At 36.9% G+C, this 25,672-nt stretch overlaps 1 protein-coding gene across 22 annotated transcripts; it reads left to right on the top strand.

Annotated features, from left to right (window-relative positions):
• The first annotated feature begins 1,786 nt into the window (after positions 1-1,786).
• Positions 1,787-19,722, top strand: LOC148714090 (AUGMIN subunit 6-like). Of its 22 annotated transcripts, none has more exons than XM_089930148.1 (13): positions 3,680-3,878; positions 5,305-5,493; positions 6,915-6,986; positions 7,113-7,328; positions 7,464-7,583; positions 7,673-7,822; positions 9,535-9,595; positions 12,762-12,887; positions 16,968-17,043; positions 17,289-17,444; positions 17,601-17,847; positions 18,025-18,480; positions 19,131-19,722. In XM_089930148.1, exons 9-13 carry the CDS (start codon positions 17,029-17,031, stop codon positions 19,169-19,171), a joined length of 915 nt encoding a protein of 304 aa, XP_089786274.1. In that variant the 5' UTR covers positions 3,680-3,878; positions 5,305-5,493; positions 6,915-6,986; positions 7,113-7,328; positions 7,464-7,583; positions 7,673-7,822; positions 9,535-9,595; positions 12,762-12,887; positions 16,968-17,028; the 3' UTR covers positions 19,172-19,722. The 22 variants fall into 22 exon arrangements, with proteins under 22 accessions (XP_089786280.1, XP_089786278.1, XP_089786276.1 ...); XM_089930142.1 differs by having other exon boundaries at positions 6,042-6,986; XM_089930152.1 differs by lacking the exons at positions 3,680-3,878; positions 5,305-5,493 and adding an exon at positions 3,608-3,671 and having other exon boundaries at positions 7,258-7,328.
• Positions 19,723-25,672: the final 5,950 nt, after the last annotated feature.

Genomic DNA, 25,672 nt, shown 5'->3' with positions numbered 1-25,672 from the left:
AAATTTGAGTTCCACCATTCCTCTTTCAGTCCGAAGAACTGCAGCCATTGATTGAGCTCCAATGAAGATCAAATTTGACATAAGAGAGAAGCAAAAGGTTTAGAAGTTGTGTCTCACCAAGTCTTCCTAGCTTGGAGTTTTGTTCCACAGCTGATTTCACTGTTGTGCAAAATGCTTGGATGAGTATGAAATTTTGGTTGGCTTGAAGGGGTGGTAGCTGGTGAATATGATGGAAGCACTAGAAGGAATATATTATATAGGACTGTTGGGGTGTATTTTATTGGTGATTTAGCATCGATATATTATTTTCTGCTTAATGTTTTAGAAGACCATGTACCATGTTTAGTTTGCAATCAGTTATTCTTTTTTGAAATTTGATGGCAAACTTACATAAGATAGTGGGATGCTAATGAAATTCCAAATCAAGACTAGCTGAACCTGTGTTGGAATTTCGCTTATCTTTCAATTTGCTTATAAAAGTAATGTTGAGATGTTTCCATATGTTTCTCATAAGTTGCAAAAGTAAGTTTAATCTAGAGATAATGCTTTCTAACATTTAAAGAAGTGAAAAAATGACCAAAAAAGGGATAAACAAAAAAAATCAGCTGATATTTTGAAAACCAATTGTTTATTTAGGTCCTCTTTGGGAATGGCACGGACTGATATTACAAGAATCTGTGGGTGGAGATGGTTGGTCTGGCCCAACCTAGTTCCAGATGACCTCCCAGCAAAGATCCCACGGGATAAGAAAAGACCTCTTCAGTCTTTTTTGGGTACTCTGCTTGGGCCCTCTCACTCTCCCAAACTCCCATGTTCTCTCTTTCTCTCCCTCCATTCCCTCTGCCCTCGCCCTTTCCCTCCCTCCATTCCCTCTGCCCTCGCCCTTTCCCTCCCACCATTCTTCTTGCCCTCTCTCTTCCTCCCTCCATCCCTCCCTTTCTATCTTTGGTTCTTAAAAGCATATCCTAATAGGTCTTTAGATTGTTAACAAAAAGGGAGGGATATTTAAACTTGCTTTGACTAGTTATTAGGAATATTTTAGTTAAGGGAGCTTAGTATATTGATTAGTTAAGAGACAACTTGCTTTGACTTCTTATTAGGGATATTTTAGACCTATAAGAATTCCTATTTAAACTTTGTGAAGTTAAGGAATTGCTGTGCATGAATGGTGTAATATAAACAAAAAAGGCAATCGATCTCAACCGAAACATCACCTTTTTATGGGTAGTAGAAAGTTTAGACGATCTCTTCTTTTCCTAGCTTATTGTTCCATGTTTTCTTGCATGTTGCTGGATTAATTCCTTGTTCATTATGCTTGCTCTTGCCAAGAGATATGCAAATATGCTGATGTCTGTAGTTGCTCTATGAAGTCATTCATGATGTTGGAAGAAAGTTTTTTTTTTTCTGACATCGAGCAGAAAATTGTTTGCATGTACATATCTGATGCTACACAATGATGTTCATGTTCAATAAGGAATGTTACTAATAGTTTGTTTTGGTGTAGTAAAAGTATGACATTGCTAGTTGCATTTTATTCCTTTTTGTTTTTGCTTATTGAATTTTTTTAGTTGGTTGCTACTAAAAATAAAACCTTATTATATCATGGGCTCTCATATTTTGTTATGATATAACCATTAAAAATCTAGAGATTTTTGATCTGTATATGTTTTAACATGTGTAGAGAGGTCATTGCTTGGTGCAATGGTAAAGGCTTGGGTTGACAGGTGCAATGGTAAAGGCTTGGGTTGACAGGTGCAATGGTAATGGCGCGGGTTCGAGTCTTGGGGCAGCTACTTTGTACAACAAAAGCTCAAACTTCAAAGGTTAGGTTTGTCCCTAGTTTGCCCCTCCCAGGATCTCGGATTGTTGGGACCATAACTGGATAATGTGCTTTACTATATTTTTATATGTCTTAATATATGTAGATAGTGATCATATCTATTTATCTATCTACTTCTCTAAATCTGAAATCAATAATGGGGCATCCAAATTTAAAAAATCCACGTTGTTGATCATGATCTTTATCGCTAAAAATGCTTACAAATAAAAAATCTTGTGCTTTCGTTGTCTCTAACCTATGCTTGAAATGGGTGCAAAATTGAATAATTAAAATGATGCAAGACCACATTGTGCAATGACCTAAGCATTAAAATTTATTTCATTTTTTATTCTATATATATATTAGGATTTTTTGCATGAATATCCTTCTAAAAATTCAAATTTGCACGAATACCCTCTTAAAATTTATATTTATTTCTGTACCCTCATTAAACACTATTTTTGCACAAATGCCCATAACATAATGGTTCTTGTAACACCGTTAATAGAAACCATATTTATTTTAATTAAAAATAAAATAATTTTTTGATCACCTTATAAATGTTTTTTTTGCACATCTACCCATTAAGGGTATTTTAGTCATTTTAATTTGAAACTATTAATTTTTTTAATGGCGTTAGATAGTGTGGGTACATATGCAAAAATAAGGATAAAAAGGGTAAAATAACAAAACAAGTGTTTTACGAGGATATACTTGCAAATATCAATTTTGGAAGAGTATTAATGTAAAATTCGATATTTAAAAGGGTATTCATGCAAAAAACTTTATATTTTAACATGTGTAGATCGTGATCAATAAGATGGATTCTTAGTTTAAATACTTTATAATATATTTTAGCACATCGGCACAATGGAAACTGCTCATTTTTAAGTCTACGCGATGCATAGGTTAGAAGCCACAAGAATATATGATATTTAGTTTATACGCATTTTTAGTGGTAAAGATCATGATCAATGGTGTGGATCTATGATCTAAACATTAAAATTTATTGATTTTTAATTAGTATATGTTTTAACATGTATAGACATGATTAATAAGGTGGATTCTCAATTTAAATGCTTTATCATGTATTTTAGCACACTAGTACTATGGCAGCAATCCATTTTGTGTCCACATGATGCATAGGCTAGAAACCACTGAAATATATGATATTTGGTTATAGGCATTTTTGATGGTATAGATCATGATCAACGATGCGGATCTTCGATTTAAATGCTTCATTATTTACTTTTGACTTGAGAGAAATAGGTGCCTCTCCTTTCAAGAGGAGCATAGTCTATCCCATATTCAATAAATAAATATGTTTTAACATGTGTAGATCATTATCAAAATGGATTCTCAATTTACATGCTTTATAGTCTACTTTAGCACACTAGCATAATGGAATCTATCCATTTTTTTTTCCACATGATGCTTGGGTAAGAAACCACCATAATATATGATATTTGGTGTGTAGGCATTTTAGTGGTATAGACCATGATCAATAGTTTGACTCTTTGATTTAAATGCTTCATTATTGACTTTTGACTTGAGAGAAATTGATACTCTCTCCTCTTGTAGGAGTATACTCCATTCTTTATATATATAGGTAGAGTATATATATATATATATATATAAATCACTACAACAAATATGAGCTTTGCCGACTCTTTTATCCCGACGCAGGGAAAGCGTCAGAAAAGTTTGGCTCACATCCCGCCTTTGGAGCGTCGGTAAAGGTTTACATACAACGACGCTTAAAAGCGTCGGGAAAAGATTAAAATACGACGACTTCCCACCTCCATCGCGAGCCGGTGCTTCCCCGCTGCCGTCTTCCTCCTTCTCCTCTGAGGTAAGCCTCCTCCTCCTGCTGCTGCTCGTCCTCCTCCTCCTCCTCCTCCTGCTGCTGAGCAGATCAAATGATTGCGACCAAGAGATCGTTGCAATGGATGCTGGGAAGGGCGATTGGGGCGAGGAGCATGTGCGCCCTTCCCCACAAATCCGCCCCCTCCTCTTCCGAGGAACTGATGAGAATGGAACACCAGTATAGCGCTCATAAGTAAGCTATGTTGTTGTACCCCACACCACTCCCCTTCTTAGATCTCAAATTCTTGCGGCCTTGATCTAATGCTTTGCTCACTTAGATCCTCTGTTATTTATGTAGATTTATTATATTTGGTTTTGTTGGATGTCGATGCTACCAGGTCTCTGACTCGGTCGATCTTGGTTTTGTTGGGAAGGAAGAAATGTTTGTCAATGTTTCTGTGTTTTGTTTATGGGTTTATCTATGGTTTTGACAAGTCTGGTTGGTGCATGATGATATGCTGATTGAAATTGGAGGGTTGCCATGGCTTTTAAGAGTTAGTGATGCTGATTTTCAGCTGATGCTAATTTTTGATACGATGAGAATTGGTGCTATTCTTTCTTTGTTGTTTGGCTTTTTGCTCAGTAAACTTGGAATTTTTGGGCTTGGTTTGATCTGCTGCTGTAGTTTGTGGTAGTCGTATAAACCGGTGATGAATCAAGGCTTTGCTCTTGTATACAGCAGTACTAATGTTGGAGCTTCTAATACACTTGATACCTGTTTAGAAGCAACAAAATACTTAGTTGGCTTTTTTCTGATCAACTTCATGCTCTGATATGTTGGCTGTCTCTATAGTGGTCGTCTTCTGCTTGTGCGCTTTTAATAGTCCACGCTGCATTGCAAGTTCTAACTTTGTCTCATGAAAAACCATGAAATTAGGTTTACATATAAGGACATTGAAACATGTGTAACTATATATTGAAGAGATTGTAGGAGTCTGTTGATGATAGTGCTGATTCTGCTGAAGAACATTTCCACATTTGATACGCTTGTGAGGAGACAGAGACTTGGATGGATGTTGAAGGGTTAGGGTAGTGGATTCATGGACTTTATATAACGTACATGGAAGTTGTGGAAAGGAATAGAGATGGCATTTTGTTGGATCTAAGCATTATCTTATATGTCTTTGTTGGTTCTAGAGGAAATATATGGCGATGAGGCTGGGCTGGGCTTGGAGCATGGCTTTTTTTTTACCCCTGGTTACCTAATTAGCCAAAAGTTGCTTCCTTAGTTATCAAGACAAATGAGATGACTTGGTTGGGGTCCCCAAGCCCCAAGGAGACGATGAACCAAAGCTGACGAGAGGGATCCCTTCAAATTGTGGGAACTGTAGTTGTCTCTGCCAGTTGGATCACTAGTCCGGCAACAACTGTGCATTTCAAAGCTTCAACTGCAAATGAAAAGGTTTGCTTCGGAAATTACAAAAAAAAACCCAGAGAGAGAGAGAGAGAGAGATAGAGAGAGAGGGGCTTTTGTGGGGTGGGGGGTACCTGCAGTCTGAGCTTATTCGCATGGAAGATTTTAAGATACAGATGCAATGCTTGATGAATCAGAAGTCATGGGAACAAGGAATTAAATTAACATCGACGGACATGCATCGCACGTTCTAATATTATTTCAGGTTCTTTTTGTTGGAAATTTTATTCATGATGCACAGAAGGATCAGCTGCAGAGTAGTTACTCTAATAAAACAACATGTGTGAGTAACTTTCCTCTAAAAGAAAAAAAGAAGAAGATGACTCACTTTGATAGCATCATTCCTCAAGTCTGATTTTGACTTTCGGACATTTATCAACTTGACAGATCATTGGTATGGTGATAGCATAGACATTTTTCACTCGTATTAATCCCTGCTTGTCCTATCTTGGATATGTTCTATTGCTACTTTCAAGGTCAACATTATTTCAATCATATACTTTTGTTATTGTTGCTTAGCATCTACTTTATTTTATGGTTCTGTGAAGTTTACATTGGAGAAGAGGACGGTCACTCTTATGTGGATCTTTTCGAACTAAGATGTTGTGCACGCTAGATGACTTCTTTCCTTGTTTCTTTCACTCTTTAAACATTAAGGGTTCTGCTTCACTACAACTGCACTTGCTCTCAGTTCAGGCTAGTTAGCTTTCAAGGCATTTTGTATTTTGAGCTACAAGTTTATCATGGTTCCAATTGAAGGCTTAATTTTAAAGGGTAGCCATTGGTTGGTCCTTAAATCATGTGTCTTCTTTAAAGTGCGCAACACAAGTTTGTTTCATGTTTGACTGTTTATATATATGAGCTCAGGGGAGATCATGCACCTGGATATCTGATATCTGGTCATTACGCTATTGATTAACTTCAAATCAATTTTTCCTGCAGGTACTAGGGCCTAACATCTTTTGTTGGTTATGCCCTGTATCAAAGTTCAAAGGCTCTGGTCTCCGATTTCCCACTGCATTTGACCTTCCAATATCTACAACACTAACTTGACGTATCAGGTGGCAAAGATAAGAGTAATTTGTCTATAGAAGATGGAAACCATGTAAATTTTTGTGGTTGAGCCTCGCTTGGGAGTGGCACTTACAATCGTGAAGTGCTTGCCCTACGTTTTTGGTCTGACACGAGGGCTTCAAGTTACTTCTGTGGGCTGCTTATAAACTACAGGAAGGGTAAGCAGATGGAGTGCCCTTTGCAGGGGGGGGTATCCTAGGGTCTGTAAGTCCCACCATAATAGTCCGGTGAAATCTATTGGGAAGTTATGTGCCTGCCTTCAGGTGATTTATTTTGATATGGAACCTCATAAGCCTTTGACATGTGCTCGATGTTTCCTGTGTTCCACCTGGTGTAGGTTCTGAGAGGCCTTTGCTTCCTTTTGACAAGGTAGAGGAGCAGGAAGACAGGAAGAAGGATGAGGCTAAGCCTGTCTCCTATCCATATTCCTTCTTCCACCTCATTTTCTCCCTTGCCAGCATGTATGCCAAATGTTGGAATCAGACCGAAGTTGGAATATCAATTCCATTCTAGCCTTTATTATTCCAAACAAACATTGCATTAGGCTTACAAAATATCTATTACAGATCTTGTGCTACTTGGTGGATAAGTATTTTATAAACTCAAAATGAGCATAAGGTGCTCTTGTAGGTGCTCTTGTATGCATTTTGAATTCCGTCATATTAACTTTGGCATCTGTATCCAACACTTTGTTGTGGAAAAGAAATAGATAAGCTAAACAATTGTTATTTTTTTTTCCAGATCCAAATACACATATATTATGGATAGAGAATGCAAATGCAAAATTGAAGGCTGTCCATGACATCGAAGCAGGTCTGTTAAGGCACAATCTTTGTTCCAGTTACCTTATGAACTATTTGCATTATACTATCCTTTTCTTTTCTACTATGAATGGAAGCTAATTGTCTTGATAATTAATTAATATTTTAACTGGTTTAGGTGAGGAACTGCGGATCTGCTATATTGATGTTAGCATGGGTTATGAGGCTCGGCAGAAAATTCTTGCTGAAGGTTTTGGTTTCAAGTGTAGCTGTCTTCGGTGCTTATCTGGCGAATAACAAGCATTTTTCTTATATTTTAATAGGGATGATCTTACACTCCAAGAGGATTAAAAGTACTGACGGCGGCTAACAGCAAAGCCCAGGACTCCTGAAGGTAACTAACAGCAAATCCTATTTCAGGGCAGCAGATGGCCCTGCCTCCATTTACACTATGCTGTTGGTAGAGATGCCAACTGGCATTGAAACCAACAAGACTGATGCCAATTCAGTTGTTTCAACCATCATGCAGGGATCACTGGATCAAACAGAGCATGCATTTTCTTTATCTCCAATAGCTCTTTTTTGTTAATGCTTCTCTGAAGCCTAGGACTCTTAACCAGCCCGGTTTTCATGCTCACGTGTTTCTAAGGTTAGTTTTCATGATTATGCTTTTATATGTTCACCTTTGGTTGTAGTTAATTGTGCTCATGTATTAATTCTTTATTGTTGGTCAAACAGGGTGGTACAGTGCAAGTTAGGTTTCAGCCTTACATTGGACAGTATTTAGCAGCAGCAGCGGAAAATGTGGTGACTATTTTTGATGTTGAGACTGACAGAAAGATATACACAGCGGAAAATGATGGGGGCTTCTACTCGGCCATCATTAAAGTTAATTGTTTAATGTGCAATAGAATTATTGAAGCCTTCTGTTTGTTATAATTATTATATTGCTATATTGTATTTGAAGAATAGTTGGAAGAAGGAACAAAAATTGTACCTTATGCATCAAGCAGGTTATATACTAGTATTAACTTTAAAATATAGCCCCCATATCGTAGATTGTGTACTTAGGAATTTGAGATGTATATTTTTAGAATGTTTTTGAAGTACAATGTAATCAAATATTATAATATGAATGTAATCAAAGTTCTTGTTTGTGACGTGTATTTTGTTATATATATGATTTAGTGTATTTGTTTTGTTAGAATATAATGTGTACAGGGTATTAAAAATTACTTTTATAATTTTTTTTTTTAAAAAAAATCATTTGCCGACGCTTTTAAGCGTCGGCAAAAGCGACCGGCACAACACGGAAAAACTGGCACGCCTGAAGTTTGCCGACGCTTAAAAGCGTCGGCACAACACTGGGTAACTGGCACGCCTTTGAAGTTTGCCGACGCTTAAAAGCGTCGGCACAATACTGGGTAACTGGCACGCCTTTGTAGTTTGCCGACGCTTACAAGCGTCGGCACAACACTGGAAAACTGGCACGCCTTTGAAGCTTGCCGACGCTTAAAAGCGTCGGCATATGCCACCTTATTTAACGACGCTTAAAAGCGTCGGCATATGCCACCTTAGCCGACGCTTAAAAGCGTCGGCATAGACCGCCGACGCTTTCTTCACGCGTCGGCCTAAACCGGCCCCACGCCCACCTGCCCGACGTCGGAGCCACGCTTTGGGGAGCGTGGGTGAGAAATTCGCCGACGCTTAAAAGCGTCGGTATAGGCCAAATATAGCGCCGGGAGATATCAATTATTTTGTAGTGTATAGAGAGAGAGAGAGAGACAGAGAGACCTTGGCTACGCTCGAGTGGATCTCCACTTAGATCTGGTTAGGCCTAGATTAGATGATAATAGTGTTACGTTGATGATTTGAGATGTTGGATGTGATCTACTATCTCTAATCTACTTGCACACGAAAAATTATATGATTTGGAGCTCTTTAGCCTATGTATCAAGTGGTCAAAAAATAAGACAATTTAAGTAACAAAACAATTAATGTTTTTAACCACTAGATGCATATGCTAGAGGTCTCCAAATCACATGATTTTTGGTGTGGGATCAGATCATTGATGTGGGAACCCCATCGTCCGATCTAGACTTGATTGGATCTAAGTGGAGATCCAGTAGTGTAGCCTAGTCTATATATCTCTGTTTCTGTATATGTTCTTGTTTTTTTCTCATTTGAAGTGGAACTTTCTTCTTTGTTTTGCCTAGACGTGTAAATTGATTAGTAGGTTCTCTTGCTCATATTGTGCATGTGCTGCATTTGAATGTTGGGAATCTTCTTTTTTCCAAACAAAATCCATTTTGATACTTCCTAGTGTGGAACATGCATACTTATTTTTAAAATGTTTTCATGATATTATCGTCTTATGTGGAAGCTTGAATTCTTAATAAAAGAAATGCTATGAGTGGGTCACATTTACTTTACTTTATCTTGCTATTTTACCAGGCCTCCATTTTTTTTTATCATTGAAATAAATTATTAAAACTTTAACAATGTCAAGGAAACCTTAATTTTTTTTTCCAACTCTCTTTCTATGGTTCACATTTACCGAACTTGCTCTAGGAATGTTTGATGTTTATTTTCGTATGCAGGTCAACATGAAAATTTAGCTTCTGGCCCTATTGAGGACTTGATAGCCCATGGTGAACATAGGTGAAATATAAAATTTCCTAGAAAATATTTTTTGAACAGATTGCTTGTTTTCTTACATTCATTTGTTTTTATCAGGTATTGCATCTCTGGAACATCTTTGCTTGCAGTCATGGATCTCAGTTCACATGTTTCTTATTCAGATGTACTATCAGTTTGCACTGGTGAAATGTCTCCACACATAGATAATCAGGAGCAAATGGATTTGCCTCAATTTCAAGGCACAAATGAAAATCATTCTAGGGCAGATGAGAGAAGTGGAAGTGTTCACCCCAGCGTATGCCGAATCGGCCCGTACCGGCCGGTACGGGCCGGTACAAACCGGTCCGGCCAGCTACCGGTACGCCGGAGCCGTGGAAACCGGTACAGGCCGGTTCCTTGTCGAAGACGAAGAAGACGAGGAGAAAAAGAGAGAGCGCGGGGAAGAGAGGGAGGGAGCCCACCTTCGGCTGCCATCGGAGAGCCGCGGAGGGGCGTCGGAGGCCGGTGGGGGGCGGCGGAGCCCGGCGGGGGACGGGGGAACCCGCGGGGGCACTGCGAAGACGCGACCGCGGCCTCAGCCTCCGCAGCGCCCCCGCGGGTTCTCCCGTCCCCCGCCGGGCTTCGCCGCCCCCCACCGGCCTCCGACGCCCCTCCACGGCTCTCCGATGGCGGCCGAAGGTGGGCTCCCTCCCTCTCTTCCCCGCGCTCTCTCTGGTTCTCTTCTTCTTCCCCGGTTCCGGCGGGGAAGAGCTTCCCGGTTCGTACCGCCCGGAGCACGGTACGAACCGGCCCGTACCGGTCCGGTAGGCAACCGGTATGCCTACCGGACCCGGTACGGCAGACCTTGGTTCACCCCACTGTTGATGTAGCCGAAATTCTCAGACGTTGGACTCATGCTTTACAACGTATCCATAAACAGTCCCTTAACTTGGTCGGTTGTTCTGTACTGCAAATTAAGCTGTAACATGGATCTGCAGTAGGTGACTTATGGTTGCATGATTGGCTTTTTACTGGAGACATTAGTATCAGCTGGCATGTGTTTGAAGATCAAACTAATTTGTCAACATTATGAAAATCTTTGTGTGCTGGAGATGAAATTTTCTTTTACAATGTTGTTTTTCTCTATATTCTGGTGGAATGCTTTCTTTACTCTCTTATGTCAACGGTTAATGTAGATTGAACATGATGCCTTTGATAGTGTGGTCTCTTTTCTGCAACTGACTGTTTATCTTATGTCAAGCCTCTAGTTTATCTATTGGAATTGCAACACATCTTCAACAGTGTCTGTCTAAGCAAAAAGGTGGAAAGAATCAGTTGTGTGAGCTTTGTTTAAGGTCTTTAATTGATGGGCTTAGATATCTTTTTTCTTCTTTTCATCATGGTTGTATACATGTGTAGAATATTTTAAATATCTTTGGACATAACTGTCAATAACTTCAAGTTCTTTTATGGGGTAAGATTTGTTTGTGAAGGTTCGGTGTATCTGAGACTTGGAGAAACCTACCAGATGGATCATCTTGAATTTTAGCTTTGCCTGAAATTTATGTGTCTTTATAAAGCACTTCGTTGACCCTTAAGTATTCAGCTAATTCATATGATATAAAATGAGGTATGTTTTATATAAATTTTGATATAATAAAAGATAAACATAAAGCATGCGCTTACCATTCATCCCTAATATGATGTCTGATTTGTTATTTGTATAGGAGTAGCTTTACTTGTTTTGCCCTTAAAATGTTGTAATGAATGGATGAAATATTATTACTTTTCAAAACAATAAATATGAAAGTTAATAATTATTACATGATTTTTTAATGCATTATAGATATCAACTATGTTTGGACTTTGGAGTGTTCTGTTTTCATTTTTTATTTATTTTTTCCTGCTTAAATAATACTATGTTCGCATGATACTACACTTCTACTGGAAACAAGAAAGCCAGAGTGTAGTACTTATCATCCTTTCTGTGATGTGAGAAATAGAGCTATGAAATGTAGCATGCCTTAGTATTAGCTGATTCATTACAAAGTATATGCAATAAAATTGCAACAAAATAACTAAAAGGTTGAGGCCACAATAAAGTCCTTGACTAGTAGATTTTTGCAGTTGCAACATCTTGGATGAAATGGACATGTTGGTGGATCAGATTTTGCTTTGGACCCAAATGTTTGTGTTTTTTCTGTGGAGCCAAGAGGAAGCTTTCAGAGAGGCTGTTACTGCATAACTGATTATGATCATTCTTAGATTTGTAGTTTCTGCTGTAAAATAGCAGCAATTAGCAACAAATAGGGTTAGCTGAGAAGGAGAAAGGAAAATCAGAACAGGAATAATTGATGACAATTTGCTGAAGATTCTTTTGAATGTTGACTCAGATCTTTTGTGATCTGAGTCTTTTATTGTTAACAACAGTAAACAAGGCTAAGTGAGGAACTTTTAAAAGAGGATAAATTGATAATAGAGTAAAGAGAATGAGAGTTTAACGGGGAGAGAAGGGGATGAGAAGGGCTGAATTTACCCTTTCTTTCCTTCATATAAAATTCAATTTATCATGCCTAACATCTTGTTTCCTAGAGTGTTTGGTCTGATTGATGGATTGATTTAATTGATCTAGTGTTAAAATTTTGATTTTCTGGCCCATGCATTTTCAGATCCAAAATGTCCATAGTTCATCTGGTAATAACTTGAATTTTTATAAAATATTAATAAATGCATCAGTATTAATAAGTAACAGATGTCTAGGAAGAAAATTTTTTAGAAGATAAATTCTGAAGGGTGTGTTTGACAATGACTAAGGAAAGTTTAGGGAGTACAATAACAATGTTAACAAATCAATTCTTGTATATCTAACAAAATTGTATTGTGAATTGTATTGTGAATTGATTTGTCCATTCTTCAATTTGCCATCCAACAAGCTAGTAACATACTTGTTAATCAGTCCTTCAATAAATAGTTTATCGGTCACCGCGGTTGTTTTAGATATTGATTTTTTTTTTTTGTAAATATTTATTGTACCATAGGGAATATGCATATCATGGGATTCTGTCACATGTTATTAGATATTCTTATTGCATTTTAGATCATGTTCATACTTTTATTGGAGGCTGACCTAATACATAATTAATTTCTTCCATAATATATTCTATTTTTGGTGACTCAAGATATTGCTATTCATTTGTTGGTATTATAGGCTAAGGCTAATGAAGGTGAGGGCCCGGAACTACTTCATAGTACATCAGACACCAATACTAGTGATCATGCTGAGTCATTGGTTGCAAACCTTGCAGAACATCGGCAACATTTAGTTAGCATACAGGTTCGGCAATACTTCCATGGCAGTTATCTTATTCATAGCTTGTTTTAGCTGCCATTGAGTTTTTGATTGTATGAATGATTGATTAGGCTAAGCTTATTTTCTTTGATCCAAAAAGAAAAAGAACAGTCAGGAAATATACAGCATGCAATATACTGTGCTAAAGAAATTCGGCAAGCAGCTTCTTCTGTCTTTGGTGTGCGAGGAGTTTTCATCATTCTTCTTCAAGCCATTATTGTTCATGAAGTTGCTTTTGTGTCTACTGGGTTGTGAGTCCGATGTGGTAGGAAGTTGAGGTTCATCCTCATAAGAATCTAAGAACATGAAGCACTGAAGCTGAGAAGAAAGAAAACTAATAGCCAAAACTAGTTTTTTGATGGTTATCTATTTTTGAAGTTAGTACCAAATCTTGCTTCAACGCTAAGGTTCAGCCTTCTTAGATACCTAGCTATTGGCAGAATTTTCCTTGAAGAAAAGTTGTGTATAGAAAAGAAGGATCCTTGATTATTTGTTTATGCGGATAATCTTGGAGGTGGTTTAATTGCTCTTTCTTTCTTTGTTTGTTTCTTTTTTATTGTCCACAGGATTGAAGGGATATTCTTTTTTTTTTTCTTTCCCTTTTTAGGCCTTACTTTGATATTATAAGAATATATTTGATTAACAGATAATATAAACTCATAAAGAAGGGGTCACGGACCTAATGAATCTAAATGAAGATAATATTACTTCAATTAATATGTTGATGTTGTTTTTATGTTGACAATATATTTGAAAGATGATTTTTCATCTTCTAGTGCTTCTAGTGCTAAGCATAATAGTATGTTTAATCGTATTACTTACTACATTACCCATTATTGCATTTGTTTGCAGTGCGAGGAATAGAATGATAAATTTAACTGGCTTTAGGATTTTATTCTTACAAATTCTCTTCTTCAAGTTACATTATTGTTTATGGCTTTGAGCCAAAGACTACAAATAGGTTTAATTATGAGCCAGGGCATATCTAGCTCTTGCCTACTTGTATCTAAACTCTAATCTCAAGTTAAATCATGCCTAGCACTGTGATTGTGGCAAGATAGTGGTGGAGACTGGTTTTGAGCTTTAGTTTTTCGGGTTATAAGCTTGGTAAATGGCTGCCTGAACATGGCCTAAATGTGTTATTGGTTTTTGAAATTGTCCATGTTCCAGGCAAGACCCATGCTGCACGTGCCTTTGGTCTGCCTATGCCTGTTAGCTGTATTTGCAGTTGAATGTCGGCATGTGTACATTTGAAGATACTTCTTGCTTCAAATTGCTCTGTAGATATTTATTCCTTTTAAGGTATAAAAGTAAAGAAATAACCAAACAGAGAAACGAACAATCCACTGCTCATTGGTCTGTTTTGATAGGCAAATCAAATTTGTTTATTAATTTAGTAATATTTCAATTGAATAATAACTTAGTGTTAAGGTGCTCGTCCATGCTGTATTTTATCTACAATCTGTACCATTTCTGATAGTTCATCAATGTGGTAAAGGGACATAGCGTTATATTTGTATCTGCTGGCCTGAATTGATGCATTTCATCATGTTACATATTTTTATTGGTTGACAAATAGTGGCACAAACTTTCTTCCTCTCCAAATTGCCTGGAACTCTTTATAAGTATTTTTATTGCTTGTTTAAAGAGAACTTGGAAACTTCATCTACGGATGGAATGACAATGATAATATAATTATCTAGGAAATAGTACCATAGCATGTAATGGTATCCCATAGTATATGTACTTCAATATATGGAATTCCCGTAGTACTAATAGTATTTATATTACACTTATAATGTATTGGTAACCTATAAATAATTGCATGTTTCAGGTAGTTCTTAGCATGAATGTTTAAACTTATTTGTGTTTGTGTGTACCAAGGTACGCTGAATTGGTACCGGCAGGCGTAGCGGTCGCCTACCGGACCGGTTAGAGACCAGTTCGTACCGGAACCGGTCCGGTACGAACCGGTTTTTGTTTATATATATTTTTTATTGAGGTTCATGGACGCGTGCGGAAATTTTTATTTTTTGGTTTGCGTCCGCGTCCACACGCCGACGCGGTAGAGTTGTCCAAATGCCACTTTGTGGCATTTATGACCCGCATAGGGCGATTCCCAACGTGGAAAATCGCACCCATGCGCCGTGAAATCGCGTCGAGCGTGGAAACACATGGGGGGAACCGCGCGCGAGTGTGTGGCCCTGTGCTCGCGCCGGGCGCTCTGCCTCGAGGGAGCGCATGGCCCTTTCGAGCCACGCACTCTCACACCACAGCGCGCGCGTTGTGGTTAAAAAAAAAAAGGTACCGGTGCGAACTGGCCGGTTCGCACCGGTACGGGCCGATACGCATGCGTACCGATCGGTACCAGCCTGAAAACAGCTGGAGCCGGTACCCAGACAGCTGGAATCGGTATTCACGCTGTCCGGATACCGGTTCCAGGCCGAACCGGTCCATACCGGCCCGGTACAGAATGGTTCGGCAAACCATGATGTGTATCATAGGTTTGTAAAGTTAATCTGTATAATGAATAACTTGAAGCTGAGCAGTGCACATGTTAAATGGCAGACAATTGGTAGAGTGATTTTTGATCTTAAAGTATTATATATTAGTCTAAAGCCACATTTATGTGTCTACAAGTTGTCTATATACTAGAATAAAACCACTGAAGTGGGTTGATGGGTAAAATAAGTTGAATAAAGAGAAGTAGCTTAGCGTACTAGTTGTGAATTTTATTATAAATTTTCATACATGCCATATACATTATCATATGCATGCTATACTGCCCCTGATTGGCATGGGCATGGTACACGAATCTCTAAACCTTGATTACAAGTCACTAGACTTACTAAAAAAAATTCAGATCTCCTTTTATTAGTTTCCTTGTAACTGTCAGTCATAAAATTATCGTGCTCTATGCACAATAATAAATTAAATCATTTAGATTTCATTTGTTAACTATTATTAGTTTCCCTAATTCTGTGGTGCTTCGGTCTCTTTGGCTTGCTGTGGAGGAAATAGAGATACTAGGCAACATTCACATAATCTTGGCTCTGTCCAGAAAATATTCAAGAGAATGCAATATTTTCTCACCATTTGATTGCTGATATGAGTACTGTTGTAAGTCGTTACGTGATATAAGGTTTGATTCTTACTTGTGGATTTTTCAAGTTGGATTGTAATATTTATGCAGAGACATTTGCTTATATAATAAAGATGATTATCCTCAATGTTTACACGGATACGTGACATGGATGTGAAGTGTCAAGGTGTTCAAGAAATTCCAATGCAGAAACCTTTAGGAAATATGACACAAGGATGAGTTCGCTCTTATGTGTACAAGTTGGACAAGTTGCTTTGCGACATTGATAAAAGCTTCGGTGAATTTAGTGTTGGAATTATGAATTTTGTATAGAAGTGCCAAAAGCTGTCACATAATGTCAAGAAACCTAAATTATGGATTGTTAGGGTAACATTGATTGTTATATGCAACTGGATCACAGCAATGTCTTGCCTTGTCTGCAATATTGCCTCGTCAACTATTACTTGAGCTGAGATAACTTCATTATATGATTGTACATGTGCTAGCTGCTATCGAGCCAGTAAATCAGTGCAAAGTGCATGAAAGGCTATTTAAATAAAAAAATTTACGCTATTGATCAAGATCTACAGCATTATATTATTGAAGTGGCAAGATTGGAAATTTCTTACCTATGCATCAAGTGGACATGCTGAATGATTTTATTGGTAAGGTGCAGTGATTTATTATAATTTATGGCTCAGAACATCAATACTCGCTGGAATTTGATCTGTATATGTTGCAAATTGGATCATGATCATGTGGCTATTTTAATGACAACTAATCATTTTGTTACCCTATTTCTGCTTCTAGACAAGAAAATAACTACCAAACATTTGAGTTTAAATTTCTAGGTACTTGATGGATTTTCGATTTAGGTGGTTAATCATATGCATATGTGAGTGCTCGCCATGAATTTTACTTTAAGTTGATTTCATCCTTTGTAGTCCATGATCATAACCAATTTTCACCACAAAACCTTGCAGAATGGGATGCACACTGCCGTTTCAGACGTAATCTCCAAAATATGTAGTGTCCTTGTCTTATATGTACATAGAAAAGGTACAACCCAGTTATGGTCCCAACAATCAGGGTTCCTAGGAGGGTTAAAAATGCACATCATACATATCATCCTATATATATGCATTTATATTATGGAAGATTGCCCTAATGATATTTAAAATTGTACGTGTCATCCTTGCTTCATCTTACGTTGTTGTTATCTTTGTGCTGGAAATTCAAGCCATTTTATGCCTTATGTTTCTATAGTTTGACTACTTCCTGATATTACTCTGTCTGCAACGTAGGGCCTCATCAATCAACTAAAGGAAGCTATTCCAGCAATGCAGAAGTCAATATCAGAGCTCACTGAAGAAGTAAATAGTATTTCTTCAATGACGGTGGATGAGTACGATGCTAGATCAAACTCGCTGATGATGTCTCAAAACACTGGAAGACCACTCGTAAGAACTTATCAATTCTCTTACTGGATGTGTCATAACACTCCGGCTTTGAATGATAGTAGTCCAATGGAGTTGTTTTAGGTTTTGCAAGACTTATATTTTGTTCGTTTATATGTTTATTTATCCTCCAACTGATCATTTTTCAATTTGAAACAGGAAAATACCAGTGATGAAGTTTCGGGGATGACTGCTAAACTCTCCTCTGTCCAGCTTGAAAAGGTTTCAACTAGTCCTGCTTTGAAACTTCCCCAGTTATTTAGTTTAGCTCCAAATTCATTAGGGAAAGGCATGCACACACCAAAGCGACATGCGTCAACTACCCAATCAAACCAACAAAGTCTGCCAGTAGGGAAACCAACCACACCACCCTTTACAAAAGCTCAAACTGATAGTGCAACACAAGGTTGGCACCTCTGGTTGTCTGCCTACTTGAGTATTTTCCCATAAATATCTGCTGAATTTTGAGCTTCTTTGCTTGTTTTCGTACTTCTCTAGTTTTCTGGTGATAAGGGCATGACCAATCTTCTGTATATTATTGTTTTTCTACTCAGTTAATTCCTTTCTTTTCCTGTTTTCACAGATAGTGATGGTTATCATGCTCAGAAACTTAGGTGTTCTGTTCGTGAAGCTGCATTGCCAAGGCTATCAAACAATACAGAATGGTCCCAAGAGAAGAGCAGTGATGATGGTCCTGAGCACTTCTTCATGCCTCTCTCAACAGGTGTTTCCCGAAAAGAGGTAGATGCCGTTCCAAATCGAAGAAAACAGCAACTGGTTTTCTCTCCACCAGAAATCCATGTCTCCAGGAATACAAAAGATCTCCCTTCTAACACCAGGAGCCAGTTAAATTCAGTGCAAGTTAAGTCATATAAATTGAATGGACTTGATGATTATAAAAAACAGGCAGAGCTACTTCAGCCAGCCCTTGGTAATGCATGGAGCACATTTACCGACATTGATGATAATCTGGATCAAGTGTTCTCACCTCCATTGCTAATGGAATCATGCTTCCAAGATACATACGAGGACTTGCTCGGTAGATATAACAATGCCCTTACTTATTTCTGCAATGATTTAAGTATCATTTTTTTAATTAGTTGTGTGGCACCTAGACTCATGCATCCATCTAAAATAATAGGCCTTAGATGAGGAAAACCTGTTGATAATTATTAGAACAAATGCTGCAATCAATCTATACTATGAAGGTGAGAGGAAAGAGAGATTAGAAATTTTCAAAACTCCAAAAAACCAAGACCAGTTTCCTGGATGGGCAGATAGTCCTCTATATCAACCACCCACGCTTCAGTTCTAAAGTCATGGTTCTCTCTCCCTTCCTCACTCCGGTTGGTTCTTTCTCTGTTTCTCTTCACGTGCACGTGCGTCTTGCTTGGGACTTATTATTTCACAAAACATTTTTCTTCATGGACCCCTCTCATTTTGTTTGGAATTTTATGCTGATGAATGGATTTGTATATATGGGCATGTAAATGTCTCCAAAATATTGCTTATTTGATCACCTCTCATCCTGCTTCAAGCTGGGTAAGCAATTGACAGAAGTATTAGTCGAGTTCGAACCTCTACGTTCACTTCCCTGGATTGCTCTTGAGATTACCCCTTGCATGTCGTTTTTACACAAACTATGCAGGGCTTCCTGACAGGTTTATGTTATTTTTTTCCCTTTTGCAGCACCTTTATCTGAAACTGATGCTGCCCCAATGGAACATTAGAGTCCCGAAGAAATTCTTCATGGTTACCGGAAGCTCAGCTGGTAGATGGAATGTTGAGAATTCTTTGCAGTCCTTGCATTTGGGACCAACACGTATCTGCATGGCACATCCACCAAGCTTCAACATGTGGATGCATGTGTGCGTCAACTTCGCACACAAAAAACTGTCTTTCTTTTCGTATCAAAAGAAATCTCTGGAGGCATGGAATCACTTTTTGGTTCATCAGGACGGGTGATGTATTGACATCAGCGTATAGTGGAGATGCTCCCACTTTTGTATTTACTTTACATCATCTGTAATTGTATTGTGGTAAGTCAAAAACCACCACTCGTCCAAATGCCTTGTGCCATCAATGGCTTGTTTGGTCCAATGTGTTTCTTATGAGTTTCTGAGCTTGATTCTTATTTCCGTTATACAACTCCTCAATATTGTAATAGCTTATCCTTTGGTCTTATCTGGAAACATGGTATAGATAGATGTTAGAAGATTATGCAATCTCTTATCGAAAACTTGCCGAGTTTGTCAAAACTCGAGTATTTCTTGTTTCAGAATATACTGATCTGTTATATTTCTGATTAACCAAGGTCAGAGCTTCACTCATTGCCTTAGTGCATTTGCCATTATAAATACAACATTTATCGACGTCAATAATCTGAAGATGAGTTGCCCAGGAAAGCATCCCTCAACAGATAGCAGCCTCGCAAGTCCATGGATTACCAAGATATTTGAAAATGAAAGAAAATACATAATATGCCTTTACGTGAACTGTGTACTATGATACTCCATGCTACCGTTATTTGGACGATTAGCTTTCCAGAACCCCTGATTTTATTCTCTTATGTGAGTGATTTCAGTAGAATTCAGGTTTTTGAGGATCAATTTGGGACAGTACCTAAATGGGAATCTGGAATAGTTTGCACCATGCTGCTGACAAATCTGTTCTTCATTCTGGAGTAGTTTGCACCTTCTACGTACTTTGAGATGCTGCTGACAAATCTGTTATTCATTCCCAGAAGCTGATATCTGAATATATGACTTCCCCAAAATAGTTTGTACCTTCTACGTACCAAACATATCTTCTACGACTTTTCTGTATTTCTTCTTTTAAAATTCTAATCAAACAAAAAAAATTTCTCTGTTTTTTTATTAACCACATTTTTTTTCTTCTTTTTCCACAAAACAAACGAGTTTTTAGTGTCCTTTCTTTTCTTCTTTTTGTTTGGGATACCCTAAATCAATATCTGTCAAAATATGGAGGAGGCTAATGCCTAGTTATGTGCTAAGTTAACTCAATTAGGAATCTATACGATGGTTTGGAGGTGCGAGGACATATAGTATGTACCTTTCTGGCGATGTCGAGGCATTACTGGAGCGCCGGAATGATGCAGTCGAATTAGCATTTCCTCTTTGTTGCGAAATGGAGGAGACACTTAAAAACTAGTAGTACGTTATTTATTATTTGTATCTCATTTGTCCGATTCCTTTCCACCCAAGAAAAAATAAAATTAGAAGTGGGTAAAGAATCTGTTTTGGTGATTTGCATGAATCCAAATAATCCATAGTGGTGGTGTCGGTTTTGTTAGCTGAGAATCTAGGTCTGTATTTGCCACAAATAAACATTGTTTACCTCACAAAATTGAAATTTTCTTTAATTGGTATAAGTTATTTATTTTATCTAGATGTATTTTGGAATTAAGTTCTTTAATAATCCTCAGGTTTAAATTATTTCATCTAGATGTTTAAAATGTTTCTTCTGCAATATTTTCTCAAAAGAAAAATATTTCTTCTGTGATAGAGCACAAGAACTTGCTACTACATGAACTATTGAAAAATAACAACAGATGAAATGGTGTTAGAAAATTCCCAATTTAAGAATACAAAATTATTGCTAGGTAGATCTGTTGTTTGTTCTGATTTGCTATGGGCCCATTTGATATTGCTTTTTCTTTTTCCAAAAACCCAAGGAGAAAAGTGAACTAGATGAAAACATCATGTGTGATTGAACTCACTTGTGTTTTTTTTTTACAAAAAAAAAGTTCTGAAAATCCTAAGAGCTTTGATAGCAAAGAACAATGTTTTCAAAATGAGTAAAAACAAAAGCAATGAATAGAAGAAGTTTTGTGCAAATGCTACATTCAACATCAATCTCCATATAGTATTTCACTAATTCGAAGAAGAAAAAAACAAAAAACAAAAACAATAATGATACCAAACGGGCCGTTAATTTCAAGTTAAAAAAAATTCTAAGAACATGCCAGCTTAAATATGATAGATGTTGTCATGGGAATTGAGAGAACCAGAAAATTCAAAAGTAAAAATTACATTAACATAATTATAACTTGTATACCATCAAGTAAGCCCAAATGGATTTTAGATTGGTTATTTTATGTTGCAACAACCTTCTAAAATTAAAGTTTGTCGCGTCTCAGGTCTAGAACATGACATGGTCGTGCTACCGAAGGGTATAACTCATGACAACATGAAGTCAATATTACATTTAGCCTTCAAATCCATCTCAAATATAATAGAATAAATAGGAATTCAATTTTATTATCCATTAAATGAAGCTAATACTGGTTCAGAGTGTCTAAATCCAAACATAAATACCAATTCGACAATCTTTACTATTCAGAAAATCACTAACTATAATTTCACAATCAATTGAAGAACTAAAATTCTGCTCTGCTATAAAGATAAGCCAAGCTTGCTAGCGCAAACTCCAAGCCTAGGCCATCCTTCGTTCCTATCGACCCTACTGGAGAGATAAAAAGAAAAATAAAGGTATATGAGTGACATAGCTGAGTAAGTAAACCTTTCACTATCTTACCGGATTAAACATAATTCTTTGCATGAATCGATGCATTATATAAAGAAAATAACAATTATTGAAAAATAAAACATATCATGGTATCATATGATAAAGTAAGTCATAAAGTCAATCATGCATACATAAATCATCAATATATCGTAAACATGGTTTCAAGTGTATAGCATAAATAAAATCATAAATTGTTTACCATTTAACCATATTAATGATCAAATTACTACTTTCAGACTCATTGCTAAGGTCACTATTATATCCGTGACAAGGCCGTAACTGACAAACATCAATTATTATTACCCGTTGGTAGGGTCATATGCTAACTACTATTATCGGCTGGCATGATCGTATGCCAACTACTATTATCCGTTGGCAGGATCGTATGGAACTGAATGTCGATCTACCTCACTTTCAGAAGACATACATAGTTATCTGAGAGCCTTTTTACTATAATTTTTAAAATAATTTTGCTTAAGTCATAGTTCTTGAATTATACATGAATAAAACACTAAATAACTTTATAGAGTTTGTAGCCCATAAATAAGCATTCAACAGTAGAACAATCAAAAAATTATTCTTTTCATAACAAAAATACAATTTTCATAAATATAAAGTTCATATTTCATAAACCAATCATTAGTATTAAAATATTCATAAAATCATTATTTCGCAATAAATCATGAGATTCATAATATCGTATGCTTGATGTTTAATTTTAGAAAAACATGATATCATCAATCCTTAATACTATTTTCATATTTTCATATTTTTATAATACCAGAAAATAAGTAAAAATTTAAAAATTAGTAAGAAGTATAAGGCTTACTTACAAGTTCGAAAACTAGTAAATAGCATAAGATTTACTTACCTCTTTCGTTTTAAACCGTCAGACTTCGCTAGGCAACTCCGCTAGACCTATTTAAAATATTAACAATGAAATTAATTTCTAATTTGTGATTTTAATAAAATAATACAAGAAGTCTTGACCTAGCATACAATGGTTTCATGTGGGTCAGGTCCAGACGATTCACTCAATGAATCAAATATAATCAGGGCTAAAATTAATTAACATGGTTCATCAATGAAGATTTCAAGAACATTCAATAGGGCCGACATGATCGATCCAATAGGCAGCCCGAGCATCAAGGCAGATCAGGACCCTTTATAGAGGTTACCTTAGATTCGTAGATCAGGTCGACAGGATCCGATATTGGGTTCCATAGATTTTCTAGAGAGAAAGCAAGAGAGAGAAAGAGAGAAAAGAGAGAGAAGAGAGAGAAAGCAAGAGAGAAACAGAGAGAAGAGAGAGAAAACAAGAAAGAGAGAGAAAAAGAGGGATGATTCTCTCTCTCCTCCTCTTCTTTTCTTCTTTCTTCTTCTTTTCTTATTTCTTCTTTCTTGGCAAAAATAGAGGAAGAAGGAGGCGACTGGTGGCTATGGTCATCGTGGTCCGGCAAGGTGGCGGCTGGAGATGGAGACATGAGGCGGAGGGCGGCCGGCGGCGGTGGCATACTTAGAAGAAGGGAACCGATATAGTGCACCCTATTTTGGATCCAATCCCGGCGATTAGCCGGCTCAAACCCAAGCAAAGTCTATTAAAACACTAGAAAAGGAAGAGGAGCAAGACGAGGAACATTTACCTTAGTCCAGCGAAGCCTTCGGTGGCTCTTTTCGGCAAGGAATCGAGAAAGAAAGCTCGGGAAGAGGGCTTGGAATCAACGACTATTCCTGACAATTCTAGTGGAGAAAATCCAAGGAGGAGAAGGCCTTTGGATCGCTCTAGGACTCCCGGAGTCCGGCGATAACGGAGGAGGAAGAAGACTCCAGTCGGGAGTCTTCTCCTTCTCCCAATCGCGAGAAATAGGGCTCACTTGCTCTTAATGGGCCTTGGCCTCTCTGGCCGGCCCATTAGCCTAAAAACAAACCGGTTATTACAAAGCTTGCAATGAAATTCTTCCTACAAGAGCAGGGATTCAAACTATGGTGTGTGTGTGTGTGAGAGAGACTTTTTCTTTTTTTTTTCGCTGTGTGGTTGTACACATTTTTCTTCTTTTATGTGTTGTTTTAAAAGACTCTTCTTATACTTAAAATGTGGAGGAAAACTACCTGATAGTTTTCAACCCCACTAGCCCATCATGGATAGAGTGGATAACTACCACTCTATCCCATGTAGCTTATTTCTCCAACTAGGCCAGGTTTGCTGATGGGCGGCCCGATTTGGATCGGAATTCAAGTCCAACATCCCCGACTCGTACATTAATGGACATAAGGTTATTGTGAATCTCTCTCATCAAACCCATTATTGACTCCATTCATACAACTAATGCGTCGTGCGGCCTCCAAGTACAACTGCAAGTCGGAAACCCAACATCGAATCTATAAAAAGGACCAGCATAGGGATATCCCTAAAAATAAGTGCTCATTACGCCCCAGACCTATTTGACCATGTCAGACTAAGCATCTCTAACACCTCTAAGAGCTATGCTTAACCCTGCTATGTAATCCACTCACGATTATGTCACTATGCTTAATAGCGACATAACTTGTCTTGTATAAAACATGATGTATTATTAGATGATCTTCCTTTTTCCCTCATGCCACTTTGCTCCAACTCAATCGCTTTCCAAGCATTGTCCCTTTAGACCGAATCATCCATGGCCATAGGCAATAAGCAAAAGTAGCCATCATTGAGCCATCACTTCTTGACATAGTCAAAGGTCATAAAGGGCATAAATTAATATACCCATAGGACTCACACTGTGAGGAAGTAGAGATCCCATTCACTCACCTTCACTTATGTTAAAGTGCATATAGTATGAAATACATGCTGTGATAGAGCTCTCTTTTCCAAAAAGAGCATTTATCTAATGTCTCACCGTAGGGATCTTAAGCCCTGTTTGGGAGAGCTGTTGGCAGTAGAGCTGTTGGAAGTAGAGCCGTTGAAAGTAGAGCTGTCTGAAGTAGAGCTGTTATAAAAAGCTGTTTGCTGTTTGGTAACTACATTCGTAAAGTGCTGTGATACTTTATTTTGTGTTTGGTAAACAAACTGAGAAAGTACTTTTGTATGACAAAATTACCATAAAGGATATTACGTAGTATTATACAACAGAACATAATAAAACATAACATAAATTAATACATAAATATACGATATAGTATAATATTATTGTAATATAAAATAATATTATGTTAATATAGCATAATAGTAATATAATTATTAAAGTAAATTAATATTTGGTAATATAACATAATATTAAATTATTTAATATAACATATTAATGTATTATGATATACTATAATATATAGTATATTTATAGTATAATACAATAATAAAAGTATAAAATATTATAATCATTAGTATAAATTAATTTCTCATAATATAACATAATATTAAATTATTTAAAATAGCATATTAATGTATTATAATGTAATGTAATATAATATAATATTTATAGTATAATACAATAATAAAGGTATAAAATATTATAATTATTAGTATAAATTAATTTTTCATAATATAACGTAATATTAAATTATTTAAAATAACATATTAATGTATTATAATGTAATGTAATATAATATAATATTTATAGTATAATACAATAATAAAGGTAAAAAATATTATAATTATTAGTATAAATTAATTTTTCATAATATAACATAATATTAAATTACTTAAC

Source organism: Phoenix dactylifera, chromosome 4 (assembly GCF_051530095.1).
Source record: "Phoenix dactylifera cultivar Ajwa chromosome 4, Ajwa_hap1_PhDact_Kaust_v1.1, whole genome shotgun sequence".
Taxonomy (NCBI): Eukaryota; Viridiplantae; Streptophyta; class Magnoliopsida; order Arecales; family Arecaceae; genus Phoenix; species Phoenix dactylifera.
Note: the sequence above shows the minus strand (reverse complement) of the source record. Positions and strands in the feature narration are given on the sequence as shown.

Coding starts and splice junctions, on each gene's coding strand:
- LOC148714090 (XM_089930154.1), top strand. Junction 17,445..17,600: donor AAAACACTGGAAGACCACTC/GTAAGAACTTAT, acceptor AATTTGAAACAG/GAAAATACCAGTGATGAAGT. Junction 18,481..19,130: donor TACATACGAGGACTTGCTCG/GTAGATATAACA, acceptor TCCCTTTTGCAG/CACCTTTATCTGAAACTGAT.